General features: G+C 38.0%; 1 protein-coding gene across 1 annotated transcript in view; it reads right to left on the bottom strand.

Annotated features, from left to right (window-relative positions):
- Ccdc178 (coiled-coil domain containing 178) overlaps positions 1–20,046 on the bottom strand; it is a 347,767-nt gene that overhangs the window by 293,691 nt on the left and 34,030 nt on the right. Inside the window, exons 5-7 of the mRNA XM_028887739.2 lie at positions 18,822–18,932; positions 12,539–12,678; positions 8,671–8,693 (exon numbers count right to left, since the gene is read on the bottom strand). Coding sequence (XP_028743572.1) covers positions 8,671–8,693; positions 12,539–12,678; positions 18,822–18,932 — 274 coding nt within the window. The remainder of the gene's footprint in view (positions 1–8,670; positions 8,694–12,538; positions 12,679–18,821; positions 18,933–20,046) is intronic.

Genomic DNA, 20,046 nt, shown 5'->3' on the forward strand with positions numbered 1-20,046 from the left:
TTATTCTCTTAGTTTCTAATTTATTAATTTCACCTCTCACTTTGATAATTTCCTGGCGTCTATTCTTCCTGGGAGACTTTGCTTCTTCTTGTTCTAGAGCTTTCAGGTGTGCTGTTAAGTCACTAGTGTGGGATTTTTCCAACTTCTTTATGTGGGCATTTAGTGCTATGAATTTCCCTCTTAGCACTGCTTTCATAGTGTCCCATAAGTTTGGGTATGTGGTGTCTTCATTTTCATTGATCTCTAGGAAGTCTTTAATTTCTTTCTTTATTTCTTCCTTAACCCATTGGTGATTCAGTTGAGCATTATTCGATTTCCATGAGATTGTAGAAATCTAACTTTAAACCATGGTGGTCTGATAGAACACAGGAGGTTATTCTAATTGTTTTGTATCTGTTGAGATTTGCTTTGTGGCCAAGTATGTGGTCGATTTTAGAGAAAGTTCCATGGGGTGCTGAGAAGAAGGTATATTCTTTCTTGTTAGGATGGAATGCTCTGTAGATATCTATTAGGTCCAATTGGGTCATGACATCAGTTAACTCCTTTATTTCTCTGTTAAGTTTCGATTTGGGAGATCTGTCCAGTGGTGAAAGTGGGGTGTTGAGATCTCCCACTATTAATGTGTGGGGTGTTATATGTGGTTTAAGCTTTAGTAATGTTTCTTTTACATATGTGTGTGCCCTTGTGTTTGGGGCATAAATGTTCAGAATTGAAACTTCATCTTGGTGGATCTTTCCTGTGATGAGTATGTAATGACCTTCTTGATCTCTTTTGATTGATTTTAGTTTGAAGTCTATTTTGTTGGATATCAGGATGGCTACCCCTGCTTGTTTCTTAAGACCATTTGATTGGAAAGTCTTTTCCCAGCCTTTTATTCTTAGGTACTGTCTGTCTTTGAATTTGAGATGTGTTTCTTGTATGCAGCAGAAAGATGGGTCCTGCTTTCGTATCCATTCTGTAAGTCTATGTCTTTTTATAGGTGAATTAAGTCCGTTGATATTAAGGGATATTAATGACCAGTGATTCTTCATCCCTGTTATTTTTGGTGGTAGTGTGTGTGTACTTCCCTTCTTTGGGGTTTACTGTCGTGGCTTTATCTATTGCCTGTGTTTTCATGGGTGTATCTGACTTCCTTCGGTTGGAATTTTCCTTCTAGTTCTTTCTGTAGGGCTGGGTTTGTGGATAGGTATTGTTTAAATCTGGCTTTGTCTTTGAATGTCTTGTTCCTTCCGTCTATGATGATTCAAAGTTTTGCTGGGTATATTAGTCTGGGCTGACATCCATGGTCTCTTAGTGTCTGCATTACATCTGTCCAGGTCCTTCTGGCTTTCTAAGTCTCCATTGAGAAATTGGGTGTTATTCTGATGGGTTTACCTTTATAGGTCACTTGGCCTTTTTCCTTGGCTGCTCTTAATATTCTTTCTTTATTCTGTACATTTAGTTGTTTAATTATTATGTGTCGAGGGGACTTTTTTTGGGGGTCTAGTCTGTTTGGTGTTCTATAGGCTTCTTGTATCTTCATAGGCATTTCCTTCTTTAAGTTGGGAAAGTTTTCTTCTATAATTTTGTTGAATATATTTTCTGTGCCTTTGAGTTGGTATTCTTCACCTTCTTCTATCCCTATAATTCGTAAGTTTGGTCTTTTCATGGTGTCCCAAATTTCTTGGACATTTTGGTTCATGACTTTGTTGGCTTTAGTGTTTCCTTTGACTGATGAAACTATTTCTTCTACTGTATCTTCAATGTCAGAAATCCTCTCTTCCACCTCTTGCATTCTGTTGGTTATACTTGCATCTGAAGTTCCCGATGTTTTACTCAGGTTTTCTATTTCCAGCATTCCCTCTGTTTGTGTCTTTTTTATTTTTTCAATTTCCCTTTTCAGTTCTTGGACTGTTTCCTTTGTTTGTTTCATTGCTTTTTCATGATTTTCTTTCAGTGCTTGTTTTCTTCCAGGACTTTATTGTTTTCCTGGAGGGCTTTATTGTTTTCTTCTAATTTGTTTGCCCTTTCCTCTAGTTGTTTACAGCGTTCTTCCAATTTTCTTGTCTTTTCCTCTACACAAGCCTCTACCTTCTTCATGAAGTTACTCATAAGGCTACTTTCTTCTGCTTCTTCCAATTTTTGGTGTTCAGGTCTAGATGTTGGAGGCAGGCTAGGGTCTCGTGATGCTGTATTGCTCTTCATTTTGTTGTATGTACTTCTGCCTTGACGTCTGCCCATCTCCTTGTGGTTCCTTCTTGGTCTTATCAGTGTACTTGTTTCAGAAAGAGCTGACAGATTCAGGAAGACTCTCTCACTTGTCCAAAAGGGAGTTCTCTTGTCCAGTCTCTAAGTTCTCTTGGCCGGTCTCGAAGTCTCAGGAAGTGGCTGGGGTCTCGGGCAGATGGGCGTGGGGGCAGGGCGCGGAGATTGCAGGGGCTGCCGGGGGGCTTGGAAAAGGGGATCCCTCCCGGTGGGGCTAGAAGGGGACCTGCCCGGTGGCCAGAGCCTGGGGCCGAGTTGGGCGGGTCTTCCCGGAGTGGCTGGTGCCCAGGGATGGGGTCCGGGTTGGACCCGGATACTCACCTCTGGTCCAGAAGGGAAGTCTGGGGCAGGATGGGAGCTGGGGGCCGGTCTCTAAGTCTCAGGAAGTGGCCCTAATTCCTCATATCTTAATATCATTAATGTTTGCAGTGGTTGCATATTATTATGTTTTAAATATATTTTTAAAGCCTGTTTTTTCATGAGCTACATTCATTATTTTTTATTTTTTGCTTTCATTTTTATTTCAAAATATTTTTACTGAAAACCATAATTTTTTTGCTTGATTTTTAAAATACTAAAATATAGCTGGGTGGTGGTGGGGGTGGTGGAGGTGCATGCCTTTAATCCCAGCCTATCTATCTATCTATCTATCTATCTATCTATCTATCTATCTATCTATCTACCTAGGCTGTATATAATGTATGTAAATGTATATGAATATATGATGTTTGTTCATATTTTATTATTAGAACTTCATTTCCATTTATGGTATAAAAATATTTCATTGCATAGATAAACCACACTGTTTTAATTCACTGATAGCTTTTTCTCCACCTCTTTTAGTTATTGTGAAGACTGGTGATTTGAACATTGGTATTTACGTTTGAGCTTGAATGTCTGTTTCAAATACTTTGGGCATATACATTTTGGAGTGAAAATTCTTGGTTCTTGGGATAATTCAGGATTTTACTTCTTCAGGAACTGACAAGCTGATTTTAAGGATATGTACCATTTGTCACTGACACCAGTATTGTACAAGGAATCTAGTGTGGAATGAAAGAGAACTGATATTCTTGACTTGCATCTGAACTTAGGTCAAAGTCCTCAATTGTTATAAGTTAGTGTATACAAAAGTTCTTCAGGAATGTCTTCTATTGTATTTAGGTATTGCTATTAGAATTCTATTTTTTAAATTAAATCTTTTTTTTTTTCATTTTACATACCAGTGACAGTTTCCGCTCCCTCCCCTTCTCCCGCTCCCCCTGCCATGCCTCCTCCACCTCATCCTCCATCCATTCCTCAGAGTGGGTAAGGCCTCCCTTGGGGAGTCAACAAAGTCTGGCACACCAAGCTGAGGCAGAACCAAGCCCCTCCCCCCAGCCCCCTATATCAAGACTGAGCAAGGCCTCCCACCATAGGGAATGGGCTCCAAAAAGCCAGTTCATGCACCCAGGATAAGTGCTGGTCCCACTGCCAGGGGCCTCACAAACAGACCAAGCCACACAACTGTCACCCACAAACCAGCCTAGTTTAGTTCTATGCAGGCTCCCCAGCTGTCAGTCCAGAGCCTGTGAGCTCCCATTAGCTTGGGTCATCTGTTGCTGTGGTTTTCCCCATCATGATCTTGATCCCCTTGCTCATATGGTCCCTCCTCCCTCTCTTCAAAACTGAACTCCAGGAGCTTGGCCCAGTGCTTGGCTGTGGATCTCTTCATCTGCTTCCATCAGTTACTGAATGTATATTCTATGATGACAATTAGGGTAGTTACTAATCTGATTACAGGGGAAGGCCAGTTCAGGCACCCTTTCCACTATTGCTAGGAGTTTTAGCTGGGGTCATCCTGGTGGGTTTCTGAGAATTTCTGTAGGACCAGGTTTCTCCCTAGCCCCATAATGACCCCCTCTATCAAGATATCTCTTTCATTGCTCTCCTTCTTCATCCCTCCCCCAACTCAGCCATCTCCATTCCTCATGTTCACTATCTCCCATCTCCTTCCTTATACCCGTCCTCCCAGTTTGCCCAGGAGATCTTAACTATTTCCCTTCAGGGGTGATCAATTCATGCTTGTCCCTCTTCAGGCCATCCTTTTTACCTAGCTTCTCGGGGGTTGTCTGGTTATCCTTTTACTTTGTGTCTAATGTCCACTTATGAGTGAATACATACCATGTCTGTCTTTCTGAGTCTGGATTACCTCACCCAGAATAATTTTTTCTAGTTCCATCCATTTGGCTACAAATTTCATGATGTCATTGTTTTTTTTTTTTTTTTTTTTTACTGCTGAGTAATACTCCTTTGTGCAAATGTACCACATTTTCTTTATCAGTTCTTCATTTGAGGGGCATCTAGGTTGTTTCCAGGTTCTGGCTATTATGAATAATGCTGCTATGAACATAGTTGAACAAGTGTCCTTGTGGTATGGTTGAGAATCTTTTGGGTATATGCCTGAGAGTGGTGTTGCTGGGTCTTGAGATAGGTTGATTCCCAGTTTTCTGAGAAAGTGCCATACTGATTTCCAGAGTGCCAGTACAAGTTACACTCCCACCAGCAGAGGAGGAGTGTTCTCCTTACTTCACATCCTCTCCAACATATGTTGTCATCAATTTTTTTTTTATCCTAGTCATTCTGACAGGTGTAAGATGGTATCACAGAGTCATTTTGATTTTCACTTCCCTGATGGCTGAGGTTACTGAGCAATTCCTTGAATGCCTTTTGTCCATTTGAGATTCTTCTGTTGAGAATTCTCTATTTAGATGGGTACCCCATTTTTTAATTAGATTATTTGGTATTTTGATATCTTGTTTCTTGAGATGTAGGATTGGTGAAGATCTTTTCCCATTCTGCAGGCTGCCATTTTGTCTTATTTACTGTATCCTTTGCCTTACAGAAGCTTCTCACTTTCAGGAGGTCCCATTTATTAGATTTTACTCTCAGAGTCTGTGCTACTGTTAGATTTTGGAAGTGGTCTCCTATGCCAATGCATTGAAGGCTACTTCCAACTTTCTCTCCTATCAAGTTCAGTGTAACTGGATTTGTGTTGTGGCCTTTGATCCATTTGGATTTGAGTTTTATGCATGGCATGAGATATGGATCTATTTGCATTCTTCTACATGTTAACATCCAGTTATGCCAGCACCATTTGTTGAAGATGCTTTCTTTTTTTCCATTGTACAGTTTTGGGTTCTGTGTCAAAAATCAGGTGTTCATAGGTGTATGGATTAATGTCAGGGTCTTCAACTCAATTCCATTGATACACTTGTCTGTTTTTATACCAATGCCAAGCTGTTTTTATTGCTATAGCTCTATAGCAGAGCTTGAAGTCAGGGATGGAGACATCTCTAGATATTCCTTTATTGTACAGGATTGTTTGTGCTATCATGGGTTTTTTGTTTTTCCATATGAAGTTGAGAATTGCTCTTTCAAGTTCCGTAAAGAATTGTGCTGAGATTTTAATGGGGATTACATTGAATCTGTAGATTGCTTTTTGATAAGATTGCCATTTTTACTATGTCAATCCTACCTATCCAAGAACATGGGAGAATATTTCCATTTTCTGATATCTTCTTCAATTTATTTCTTCAAAGACTTAAAGTTCTTGTCATACAGGTCTTTCATTTGTTTGATTAGAGTTATGCCAAGATATTTTATGTTATTTGTGGCTATTATAAAAGGTTATGTCTCTCTGATTTCTTTCTCAGACCATTTACCATTTGTCTATAGGAGTGCTACTGATTTTTCTGAGTTAATCTTGTATCCCGCCACATTAATGAAGGTGTTTGTCAGCTTTAGGAATTCCCTGGTAGCAGTTTGCCACCAGGAGCCAGAGTCCCTTGTGGTCAGACCTGAGCAAGGGCAGAGCACAAGTGGAGGGCTAAGTGAGCAGCTGGAGGGCCAATGCACAGGCCACTGTGTGGGAGTAGAGCCTCCAGAGAAAGATGCCCACAGGGCATACACCAGGGGGGCCAGGGAGCAGGTGCCTCTGAGTTTGATTGCATTCTGGGGACATCAGAGTTCCTGCAGAGGCAGGACAGCATCTCCCCAGGGCAGAACAACAGTAGAGGTAGTGCTGTGGACCCAGGAGAAACTGATCAGAGTTCAACAAGTCCCTGATCTATGGCTAGAGCAATATGTAATTACAATCATTGTATTGCTGTGTGCTGGCTAAAGATTTTGTTGGCTGATACTATCCTCTTAATTCTTATATGTCAGTTCATATTTTCTTCCACTTCTGAGTCACCTCTGGTAGCTTATGTGGCTCTAGAAATTAACACAATCAGTTGTTTTATCCATTCTACCACTGTCAACTTTTGATTAAAATGTTTAATCTATTTTTATTTAAATCGACCACTCACAACAAAGGGTTTATTTCTACTATTATGCAACTTTTTTTATATTATTAATATTTTATTTCTCAGTTCTCTATAACTCATATTTTATGACTGTTTTTTTCATTTTTCTGATGTAATTTTAAGGAGATTTTTTAGTCATTGTCTTGGAGGTGACACTTAACATTTAACTTCATGAAACTTTTTAATGGAAAAAGTATTGCTATTTCACCAGTGGCAGTGTCACACTGGCCCAGTATGCTCTGCTACACTTTTGTCCTCCATCACATTTTATCACCACAGTGACTCTATCTACTGTATGCTCAGTAACAAACAGCTGTAATTCTGAGCTTTATTCACTTGTCCTTTAAATAATGTAAGAAAGCAATTATGAGTCCAAGATAATGCTGACTTTTATATGTATCTTTGTAGTCTTTATTATTTTTCAGTATTTCTTAATATGGCCTTTGGTTAAACTGACTATTATCCTTTTGTTTCAGCCCAAAAGATCTCCTTAAATATTTCTCAGTGGACAGGTCTATTATTTAAAGACACTTATATGAGACTGAAAGAATCTTGGATGGCATAGGCTTGCCTGGGATTTTTTGAAAGTCTTCAGGCCTCCAAAGACTCCAGTAACAAGCTGACTATCAATCTGATTGAGGATTTTTTTTAATGTCTGTCTCTTATTCCTTGTTGCTTAATGATCTCTTTTTCCTGGGATTGAATTATATTGTTTGTGGTGGTATTGTGTTCCCCAAAATATTGTGTACCCTAATAAATTTATCTGAGGTCAGAGAACAGACAGCCACTAGATACAAAGGCTAGAAAATGGTGACACACCTTTAATCCTAGCATTCCAGAGACAGAAATCCCTCTGGATCTCTGTGAGTTCAAGGCCACATTGGAAACAGCCAGGCATGGTGACTCATGCCTTTAATCCCAGAAAGCAAGCCTTTAATCTCAGAGAGTGGTGGTAGAAAGCAGAAAGATATATAAGGCGTGAGGATGAGAAACTAGAAGCATTTGGCTGGTTAAGCATTTGGCTGGTTAAGCATTCAGGCTTTTAAGCAGCAGTTCAGCTGAGAGCCATTGGGATGAGGACACAGAACCAGCTGAGGAACTGGTGAGGTGAGATAGCTGTGGCTTGTTCTGTCTCTCTGCCTTCCAGCATTCACCCCGATAACTGGCCTCGGGTTTGATTTTATTAATAAGAACTTTTAAGATTCATGCTACAATTGTTGACTAATATATCTGTTGGTGTTAATCTCTTTGATTTTATCCTATTTGAACTGCCCTGAGCTTAATAAAGTGGAGGTCCAAGTATTTATCCAAATTTTAGAAGCTTTTCAGAAAAAAAAGTCCATAAAATATTCTTCCTTCCTCATTCCTCCCACCTCACACTTTTGTGTGTAACAGTAGCATGGACTCACGGTGTGCTTGCTCTGTCCCTCAGGGGTTTTGGGCACCTTTGGTTTTCCTTGTTCACTTGCATTTCTTTTCCCAACCATTTTCTTCCCAGGCATTTTGATCAATCTGTGGCTTGCTCCAGTTGTTATGTGGTGTTGCAGGCAGCTGTGAGAGCATGGAATTACATTGCCTGGAAGCTCCCTAAGCACTCTGACAAGGATTAGTTGGGCAGGTCAAATCCTTCAAGTGAAAATAAAACCCCATTTCCTCTGGTACTGGGAATTCCCAGCACCAGGATGGGATGCTCTCCTCAGGGCCACCACCAATACAGGGGAATGGAAACCAGGCATGTAGATGGCCTGGATGGTCTAGCTTAATGAGCTGCTTCTTTAATGGTTTTCTCCTTGATTGATGGTAATTTTTGCTAGAAATTACAGATTTCTGACTATGTTCACTTTCTTGTGAGTACTCTATTCCATCCATCCATCCATCCATGCATCCATCCATCCATCCCTCCATCTATCCATCCATCCCTGTCTTCCCTACAACTCCTCCAGTTCCCTATATTTTAATATCTAACATGTGCAATACTGCTTTGAGTTTTCCATTCTTTCTGAAATAAAATTGGTGAACTTCAGATTACCATAAGTTTAACATTTTAGAGAAAAATAAAGGAATAATTTAAATTTCTTACCATTCTTCAAAAGAAGCTTCAAACTGTCAAAACAAAAGAGCTTAATAAAAATCAAAATTTAAACACCTCAAATAAAACAATTGCTGAATTTCACTTAAAATCTACTTAAATATTAACTTACAAAATTCAGTTCTTTGATTCAGATTAATTGGTTATATTATACTCTCTGTTATTTCATAAAATGTGTATGTGTCTCATGCCTACTTCTTTTCATTATTACAAGATTTTTCATACTTAAAAAAAAAACTCCATGTCCATCTAAATCTCAACCATTCAAATGCTTCTTATCTCCAAAAGACTTGACACATAGTAATAGATGCAGAGAGTCATTAAGTCTTAATATGCTACCAAGGGATGTTAAACACAAGACATATGAAAATATAAACTAAATTCAGATTTCAAAAACATGTGCATAACCAAGGGGTGATAAGCAGTTGGAGATATGGTAGGATACTTACTTTTACAATGGGAGATGCTGTGGGATGTCTTTCTGTATGCTGTGAACATGTGTTGCTGTGATTGTTTGATAAATACAGCTGCATTGGCCTATGATAAGGCAGCTTAGAGGCAGGTGAAAATGTAAGCAGATAGACAGGAAGAGAAAGAACAGGCAGGGGAGAAGCCATTCTGCCATCCAGAGAGCAGCATGTAATAGCACACAGGTGAAGCCACGGAACATGTGGCAACATATAGGTAAATAGAAATAGGCTGAGTTTAGTTATAAGTGCTAGCTAGCAAAAAAAAAATTGAGCCATAAGCCATGGCCATGCAGTTGGTAATTGATATAATACTCTGTATGTTTATTTGGGTCTGAGCGGCTGTGGGACCAGGTGGGAAACAGGAAAACTTTAGACTACAGAGAGGAGAAAAGAATAAATATTTAAGTACAAGATTGTTATGTGCTTAACAAGAAGATGGTTGGATGCTCTGGTGCACAACTTTAATCCCAGCACTAAGGAGGTAGAGGCAGGCAGATATCTGTGACTTCAAGGAGAGTCCGATATAAGTATCAAGTCCCAGGCCAGCCAGGGGTACATAATAAGACTGTTTCAAAACAAAAACTAAACAAAAAAGTCTTTATTTCAAATGTGGACAGGAGTGACTTGACAAAATAAGAAAATTTTGAAGACCAGATGGTGAGAAGATGTAACTGACAGAATGCATCTTCACAGAAGAGATGAAGGAATCAATCCATCAAGGCTGTGGCCACAGCTGGATTCCAGCATAGGTTTCTTTGACAATCAGAATAATATCAGAGTACCTTTAAAGACACCATTCGGGTTGACTTTGATCATTGTAAACTGAATTATTATAAAGTATCGAAAAGTTCCAGAATGCTCTTCTGTACTGGTTATCATTCCAGATGTAGGTGTGGAACTGGGAGTCACCAAAGAGATTTGCAGTTGGCATTTTGTCATTTTAGAAGGATGGTAGAATAGACATATGTAGCTGTTCATATGCACTTTAAGAAGTGGATTAAGGCAAATGCAAATGATAAAGAGGAAACAATAGCTATGTCAGATTATGAAGATTCATAGGTTTTAAGTAAAATAAAAAAAGCAGAATGAGAGAACTCTAAGTTTCAAAGAGTTCTAGGGAGTCAATCAGTAAGTGTGAAGTTTCAGAGTTAAATAATATCTGAAATGATAGATGCAAAGTCAGTTTTTCCAGTTAGAATTGGGAGTACTTCAATATTCATGCTTTGTGACGTCTTAGTTGACAGAATATCAGGGATAAATGTCACTGCACAATGTGGACAGGATGTGTTTAGCCATCACACACACCTGTCTTAGAGGCTGACCCTATATGGACCAACTGTGAGATTTTAGGGAACATCAGCTTCAGAGGTCATTTTTCTCATTGATATTTGAGAATAATGACAGTTTTTGCATTGAAAGGTTCAGATAAGGATTCAATAGATCATTCATAGAAAGTGATTAATAAAAGGATAGGGATAACTTTATATCACTTTTTTGTCAGTTTAATGGTAATAATGTTATTGTGTTTGGACATCATTAACTTAGTATTTCTTAGATGCTTCCTAAATATTTTTATGCCATATTTTAAAATCATGTTAGAAGCCTGATAGATTGCATTAAACAAAGAGAAAACTTTAAACTCAGTAGAGTTCATGCTGAACTAAGTAATACTGTAGCTTAGGCAGCCAAAGACAATAATTTGGAAGGCAAAGATAATTATTCACTTGTATGTCAAGTTATCCAGGAAATATTTTCTATCATTGTCATGGCCTCTACTCTGTGGAGAAATAAAATATACAGAAAACATAGCCTCCATTCTGAAGGTAGTTCTTCCAAGGTTGTCAGAGCTTGAGCTTAAAACGTCCCTGACAGGCTGTGTGTTTGAATCCCCAGGTGATGGTGACTTTAGGAGATGGGAGCTCTTTGAAGGAAGCAGACCCAGTCACACTTCCTGTTCAACCGAGATGTGAAGAGGTGATCAATGGTCCCAGCTGTACACTCCTGATGCTCTGGGGCTCCCTGCCACCTTGCCTATGCTGCTGTCACAAAGTAAATTCCTCAAAGTGTGAGCCAGGGGAAATCCTTCCAGTGTTAACTTTTTTGGTCAGGTATTCTGTCACATGATGACAACCAATAGTCTCTTGGTTGAACAAGATGCTGAATTACTTTAAATTACAATTTACCATGGGTTACTGCACAAGAACATACAACAGTAGTCTATGCCTTGAGGAGACACAGTACAGTGAAATATGTGGTGTGGCTTGCATTAGGATTTCAATAAACAGTACCTATAGTAATAGTTACAGATTTTTTTTTACAATTTTTAAATAATATGGATAATTAAGAATTAGAATGTACATGGAATGGTTAGCACAACCCAACAATAAATATTCTGTGCTGTTTCTTAAAATACTATTCCAGACCTAGAAACACATCTGCTATGTGATTTGCAATTATATTAAGTTATATTCTGATTTGGAGAGATGTTTCAGCAAAAGAGATGCTGCCATAGAATAATATTGAACATTGTTATTCAATAATAATGAATATTATTATTCATAGTAATAGATCATGTGTGTGCACTGGGCTCCTTCCTACTACGGTACTTGATCTAACATACTGCCAGGGTCTCATCACCCCATAACTAAGTTCACACAACATGTCTATTCAAATGTTGTGTTTTAACCATTGAACTAATGCCTCTCAAAAGAGATTACTTCCTTGAACAGAACATTCTCTTGGTCAAATCTGGGGACCAAAATAAAGGAATAGAAAAGACAGCTATGTATCATTTCCACTCCTCTGCTTAAACAATGTGTGTTAGTTGTTCAGGATGTCATGTTAGTAAGAGGTAGGAGAAAATTTTGATTCTTCAGTAAGTTATTTTTAAGTCAAATGATTTCAGTTTACAGAGAGTTCAATATGAAATTCTTTTTAGAATAACAAAGACAGAATTTGACAGGTTAACATGACCAAGAAAGAACCACTATATCTTTATCAACAAACATAGTATATTTATTTAGCAATAAGATTACTCATTTAAAAGGGCATATTGTCCTTTTAGACTACAAATTTACTTATCATTTAATTGGTTTAGTGATTCCCCATTCCAGGATGAGAATTATATTTGACTTTTAGTCATGTTGGCTTATGGAAATGACAGCTTAACCTGACAGTTTATGTTAAAGAACAAATGGGAAAAAAATCTATTTAATGAGGTCCTTGCACCCTCTAGTGTGAGAATATCAAAAACGTGTCTAGACTAGTAAACTAATCATCAGCTAAAATTCTGAGTTTTACAGAAATTATCAAAATAATCTTATTTTCCTTAAACAATAACTCCCTGATATGTGTAGAATTTATCCCCCAAAGTTAAGTAGGTCACCTACTTGTTTCAAATGCTCCTGTATTTTGGATTCCACCTCCTCAATGTGGGCAATCATTTTGCTGACACATGGTGTAGGGATGTTTACCAAAGAACAGCTATGTCGTCGACTTGGATAGCTGAAGTAGATGCCCTTGTTCACCTCTAAATGGTAACAGACATCAGGAGAAGTCAGGCAGTAGGTACAGAACAGGGCATTTTGACACTCAGGATGTGCAAAAATATTCTGCTATATTTGTCTTAGTACTCTATACTCTAACAGAGATGTCAAAAATACTAAATAAAAATTCAAACTTTAAAAGTTCAAATAATGTAATCTCTTAGGCTAAGTGGATAATATAGCAAATTGAAGTGAACCAGATAAGCTCACATGAAATGAGAGAAGCCTCAACATGAGGATCTGGGTTTGGATATCCAGGACCCATCTAAATATTCAGTTAAGTATGACACCTACCTGGAAACCCAGCACTGGGAAGACAGATTTGAAAGAGCTGGAGAAACAAACTTCCTAACTAGATGGGCTAGATTCTGTGACCTGTGGGTTCAGAGAGGGACCCAGCCTCAAGGAATGTGGTGGAGAATGAGCAAAGAAGGCTCCTGGTATCAACCCTGGCCCTCCACACTCAAGCATGTATGCGTGCATGCCCACATATACATAAATACACAAAAGAAGTTAATGTAATCCATAGCATTGTCAACTAAACATTAAAATAAGAAGTCTAAGATGACAGACACAAAGTTTATCCATTCTTAAACTCAATCCCAAATCACTTTTAAAAATGACCTTGAAATGCATACTAATTTGTCCTTCACAGAGAGCATGTAATTAATTAAATCTTCCCATGTAACTAATGCCCCTCCTCATGCACTGAAGAAGTTCCTCCTGGAACCTAGCATGAGTTTCTCCTGTAGGAAAGATAAATAAATAAAAGCAGGTCTCCTTCCTCATAAAAACCTCATTTTCTAGCTTCCACTTCTGAAAATTGGAGTCTCCTGTAAAGAATTATTGATGTTCTCACCGCATCATTCAGGCTGGACTCATCATAAAACCCACACTCTTGATGTGCCTCAGTGATTCTAAGTCAGCCATGTTCCAACAGGATGAAGGTTGTGGAAATGCAGCAAAGATGTCTATGAAGTCCTCTCACTGTGAGGATCCCACAGGATGTGTGATGGTAACAATCACTAATCTTGCACAGGAGACACACAGCACATTTGTAATTTCAGTGAGAGCCATGTGATGTCTCCATATCAGTTCACCTTGAGGAACAAGGAAGTAATGCCAATGTTGTTGCCTTTTGTTTTAATGCCATCAGATAGAGCTGGTAATTATTCTCAGTATCTTTGCTTCATCTGCAGTCTTCACAGTGTTTTTTATTTATTCAATTATAGCATACAAAATAACGGATTTCATGGTGACTTCATGTATTATTGTGTTAAATTCATATTCACTTCCTTCTTACTATCTCTTGTCCTCTTTTATCTTCCACTGGTCCTCTTTCTACCCCCAAACACACACATTTACCCACATACACTTAAACATAGATTAAGTACATGAGAAGAAGCATGTGATATTAGTCTTTTAAATATCTTCAACAGAATCTTATAATATCCTCTTCCCATGAGTGCAAGCTCTATAAAAAAGATGCATCTGTCTGTTTATACATAAAAGTATTCATTCTACACAGTGTATTTGAGTATGTGTGTATATTACTGCAGTTTTATGCTTTACACTGGCTAATATTTTTGAGCCTAGAACGTGTATTGCAGACATAAGTCCACGCTAAGCACCTCTGACACCACATTTCATTTAATATTCGCATCCATGTTATGAAGCCAGATTGCTGTCTTAACTTTATAGATGACTCAGACTTAGAGAAGATGCACAACTTCACTCCAGACAGCTGGGAGGTGGGAGAGCTGAGTTTGAACTATATTTGCCTACCTATGAGCTACACCATGAAGGATGTTCTAATATGTTTAGATTTTCATAATAAAAAGGGTAGCAATCCTAAATTATATTTTTCTGGACATTTCAAACATCTCACATATTGCTTGTTTTTGAATATTTGGATGTTCTTTCATGATTGTCAGTGCTGCTATTATGGTGTGTTTTAGTTGGCTTTGAACATAGATAGATACTCTGTGTTTATTTTGTGTTTGGTATGGCCCATGTTCCTTTTTAATTCATGTGCAGACACATATGCTCATCTCTGTGATAGTCAAAGGACCAAAGAACAAGCTGATAAAAATTGAAAAGGACATATTGATCTCTTATCCAAACATCTTGTTAAAGACATGCTGCCCTTTGTAGAAGTGAGGAGGTTTTGATAGACAGTTAGCAAGCAGGCAGTTGCTATTATAGTCAAAACACTTGATTTGCCTCATTCAGTCCCAGGCAAATGAGGATCAGAACGACTCATTCCAAGTACTACTTGACTGTGCCGTACTCAGCCTCATTTTGTGAACAGTAATCAATTTCTTTTACATTCTGATGAAGGGGGATTAAGATTTCAATGTAATTAAGTAAGGGAAATAAAATAGTATGGTATTAAATTGTTGCCAAAATTTGAAAACACATGAATAACATCATATGCAGGACAGGACAGACCCAGAATTTGGTTCTTATGGCTGTTTTTAATCTAATATGTGCATGACAGACTTTAAAGCTTTCTAGTTCCTTTGTATTTTCTAGTGTTTAAGAGGCACTATGCTACAATCCACGGATCTCTGAGCTACACACAGGTCCATGTGTATCTGTTTTCTCTGCCTGTGCATTTGTTAGAATCTAACCCGTCTCCAGATATCAGCTCTCTCAATGGTGAATAATTTGACTCGTAAGATTTTTTTCCCCACTTAATATTCCTAAATAAAATAACTTCATAAATTTAATCCAGTATAAACTGATGTTTCTCCATTTTATTCAGACTATGGAGACTTGGTCAAGATTCTGGGGAGGTAAGCTCAGGCCATGTTCTCACTGATTATGAACATATGTCCAACTTCATCTGTTTGTTCTTTGCCTGTATTGAGACACATTTTTGGTATGTATTTCACATTAGATTGAATTGAAGATGATCCTCAAATCTCAACTCCTTGACTATAATTTTAGGCATACCCATCACCCTTTACCCTAGCTCTTCTATGGAGAACAAGGAATCAGTCATACTTTGGAGTGGGGGCAGATAAAAACATCCTGTGCTGAGAGCAGAGCCACAGCTGTATTGAACCTTATCAGACTGGGGCACTGGGCACTGTGCAGAACAATATACCCAACATTCAGAGCTGGAGCTGACTAAGGACTGAACTCTAACCTCATCCCACATACAGATGCCCCATCCCTGTTGACTCACTCTGGTCCCCTGTTTGCTCATTAAAATCTAAAGTTTCAAAACAGTATTTCTTCATTCAAGTAACCACAGATCTTTCAGTGACTTGGCCTGAATACTTCCCTAGAGCTCTTACTCAGTACTGAATTTCTTATCACTTGTGGGTTTTTTTTTCTTAAGTGAGTAGTTTATAGCAGCACCCATAGTATTCTCATGTGTACCTGGTCTCTCCTTCAAATTATGACTTCTGTAGACATAGTAGAATCAATTTCTTCCCTTGAGGGATTCTTGGATTGTGCTGGTTATACTTCTTGTCAGAAGTGATCAGGTCACATTTTCCTCAGTCACATCCATCTGTTTCCCTATTTATCTTCCCCACAAATTTATTGTTACACTTATTTTCAGTGGTAATTAATGGGATTTACACACACACACACACACACACACACACACACACACAAACACACACAAACACACATTTATCAAAAGTTATTAACTCAGATACATAAAAGGACCAGATTTTATGGTATGTAACCTTATCTTGATAAATATGACTTCTAAAACCAATCACTATTTGTATTCTAGTGACAGAATTCAATAAAATAATTGTATTATTTTCCTTCTTTTTGAACCCACTTAACTCTACAAAGGATTATAGAAAACTATTCCTTGAAGTGGGACTGGTGAGAAACTCAGAGGTTAAAGATGCTTGATGCCAAGCCTGATGACCTGAATTTGCTCCTTGGGACACACATGGAGGAAGGGGCTAATCTGATGCCATAAAGTTGTTCTCTTATCTCCACCTACATGCTATGGCTTGTATCTCCTGTCTACACACACACACACACACACACACACACAGAGAGAGAGAGAGAGAGAGAGAGAGAGAGAGAGAGAGAGAGAGAGAGAGAGAGAGACTAAATAAATACATATAAAAAGGTGGAAATATTCTCTTTAATAACTTTCCCAAATGCATTTTCCATAAATAAAAAGTTGATAGTGATTAACTCCATTCTAAGATAACAATTTCTGGGTTTTTTGCCCTTTGTCTCTTTCTTATCTGTCTGGCTTTTAAAGTTAGCTTTCCCGGGTGGTGGTGGTGGTGGTGGTGCACGCCTTTAATCCCAGCGCTTGGGAGAAAGAGACAGGTGGATTTCTGTGAGTTGGAGGCCAGCCTGGGCTACAGAGTGAGTTCCAGGAAAGGCACAAAGCTACACAGAGAAACCCTGTCTTGAAAAACAAATCAAAAAACAAACAAACAAAAAAAAGTTTGCTTTTCAGGAAAGCCTGCTAGAGGTAGACTTGATGGCTCCAACCTCATTTGTAAATTCTGTGTCTATAAATTTAACTCCTTTCCTTCTACTCATAACCAACTTCTAAAACAACTGAGTCATCTTTGAATCCACCTCCCTGCCTTTTTGAGACAGGGCTGCATTTGTATCTCAGGATGATCTTAAAGTCACAGCAATCCACCTGCCTCAGCTTCTCAAGTGCAAAGGTGGGTACCTGCAAATTCCTCATTTCTCACTCAACTCATGTCTGTCTAGTCTGTTCCTATAAAGACTGGTCCAACAATGGATCTTGAATTCTTTGTAGTATTTATGGAATCCTACACTCCCCTCCTGATATCTACGCGATGTCTGTCATATTCCGCAATCCTTCTTAGATCCTTCCTTCATTCTTCCTAGGTCAATGATTCTATAAGCCTTTAGCAAGATAATAAGCCATCAGTTTGCACATGGTGTCCAATAGTTATATTTTAAACTGCTCAGACATTACAGGAAAAAGCTTTGACCATGTGACATCAGAAAAAAAAATTGAGAAATAAGTTCATATTTGAGGCCTAAACTCTAACTCTTCCTTTATGGTGGCTTGGTCATTTCCCACTTTATTTGAACCAACTGACTTCCCATGTTTGGATCCAGCCTGTCCTGTGCTTTCAGTGACATTCTCTTCTGCTTGCAAAAAGTCAGCACCTCACTTTTAACAGGTAGCTTTATTCATTAATATTCCACTCAGCTCTCTTCTTATTTTTTAATGTTTATCTTAATGCCCTGAGACTACATAAACTGGCCTTATGCAAAGCACTGAAGATACTTCTTGTCGGTGATATTGGCTTGGTGTCTGTTGTCATGGGTCATTTTGCTAATAATCTATTTAGCTGTTATTTCTTTCAAAGAATAAAGTTGTGTGTACACTCACATTTTATTTGGCATGCAAATGACATCTTGCAAGGGTCATTTCTTAAATGTCTCTGAACACTAACAAAAGACAGAGAGTTGAAGTGTCTTGAATTAATTGGTTCATAAATCATACATTTTATATTTGGAAAAATCTTTCCAAAACTAATTTTTATCTAAAACTGATTACAGGTAATAAATTCTAAACCAAGATCATAAAATTATATTTAAGATTTGCATTGGACAGAAAGAAATGAAAAGACCACATTGGTAACATATTTACATTTTATTGTGTTAATCTGCAAATCCCCAGAGCAGAAGTTTCCCAAAACCAAGATTAAAATACATCCATCCTCTTACCTATTTTCATGTCTTTCCATACACAATATTAAAACTCTTTTAGAGATGAAGCACAGATTCTTACTACTAGACAATGTTTGAATGCTAGATTTTGCAGACACAAGGAGTTAGTCTCCTGCTTCTCTTCTAAAAGCCTCTGACCAGCCAGCCAACTGTCTACTTATGAGCATTGTTCAGAAGTGGCAAACATTCATTCGTTTCTGAAATTATATAATAAATCTCACAATCTAGGCTAGTTATTAGTGATTCATGATTGGCAAATTATATAACAATATTGCATTCTTCTTAACTACCATGCTAGATAAATATGCATTCGTCACATTTATTTCTTAATAAAACACAGTGGTGACGTCACAAGAGTGAGTGAACACAAACAAACACTGTGAAGTTTGCTGTAGGGTTTATATTCAGCCCTCACCTTCTGTATTTGTTGTTTTGCTTTCATAATGACATTCATCTGCTTTCTTGGAGCCCGGCGACCCTTTCTTGGAGCTGCTGAATACTGCCAACTCTTGCAATCTGACATTTTCTTTAGAAAACAAACAGAATTATTTCAGTGTGCTGTTTATACACAATTCAAAACAAATGACACAATACCAAAAAGGCTAAAAAGCTACATTGCAAAGCTGCTGTCCTTGAAAACAACTACACTATAAATATTAAGGGACACAGTAGGGATTTCTCAGATATTTTCACTATATTATACAATTGGTCTAAAATCTTTTAAATAAAAGGAATTCATCAAAACAGGAAGATGTTTAAAAGAAAACGTGAAGAAACCAGTTCAACCCACACTATTCCCCAAAAATAGCAAGTGTACTTTGGGGCACTTTTTAAAAATAGAAATCATATGTAATTAAGAAATAAATATTTTTGGATGTGAATGAAACTTCTACATCAAGAAATTATTAAGCTGGACCACTGTTGGAAAAAAGATATGTAGAGAAGGGGAACCTTATATATCACTTTAGAATCTCCAAAGTATTTAAAAATTCTCACAGATAATAACACATTGTTTGTTTAAGAGCATATTATAAAATTAAGTACATCTGCAGTATAAGCAACTGAAATCTCCAGTTTTTACTCAGGATAATTAGATTATCATCTCAGGACATCGTTGTTAGCCTTATTCACAGAATGTAAGCTGGGGGAGGGGGTAACTGCAAGAAAAATAAATGGAAAAGAATTCTATACACTTTCCATGGTACAATGCTAAGCTTGAGAAAAGAACAAGTGAATTTATCTCAAAATTAGTGAGTCTAGGGACTGTACTGAGAAAGGAAACAACAGAAAACACTGTGAGGATTTTATGATTCCATAGGTAGGAAATTTCAGAAAAGATAAATCCAAGCCAACTCTGGTACACACTTGTAATCCCAGAACTTGGGAAGCTGAGAGAGGTGAACCACTAGCCCGAGTGAAAGATGGGCCTCATCAGCTGTTTCACATTTCACCTCAGAGTCCATGGCCTGGAGAAAGGAGAGAGAGGAAGTAGGTGAAGAAATATGGGAGGCTGAAGGAGGAAAAAAAGTCTGGAGTTTGGCTCAAGCAGTGGTCTCTGAGTTACTTATCTGGGTCTAAATATGACCAGAATAAGCATTCCAAAAAGAAGAAAAAGGAGAAGGAAAGCAGCTACACAATGA

The sequence above is a fragment of the Peromyscus leucopus genome, chromosome 19, assembly GCF_004664715.2.
Source record: "Peromyscus leucopus breed LL Stock chromosome 19, UCI_PerLeu_2.1, whole genome shotgun sequence".
Classification (NCBI taxonomy): domain Eukaryota; kingdom Metazoa; phylum Chordata; class Mammalia; order Rodentia; family Cricetidae; genus Peromyscus; species Peromyscus leucopus.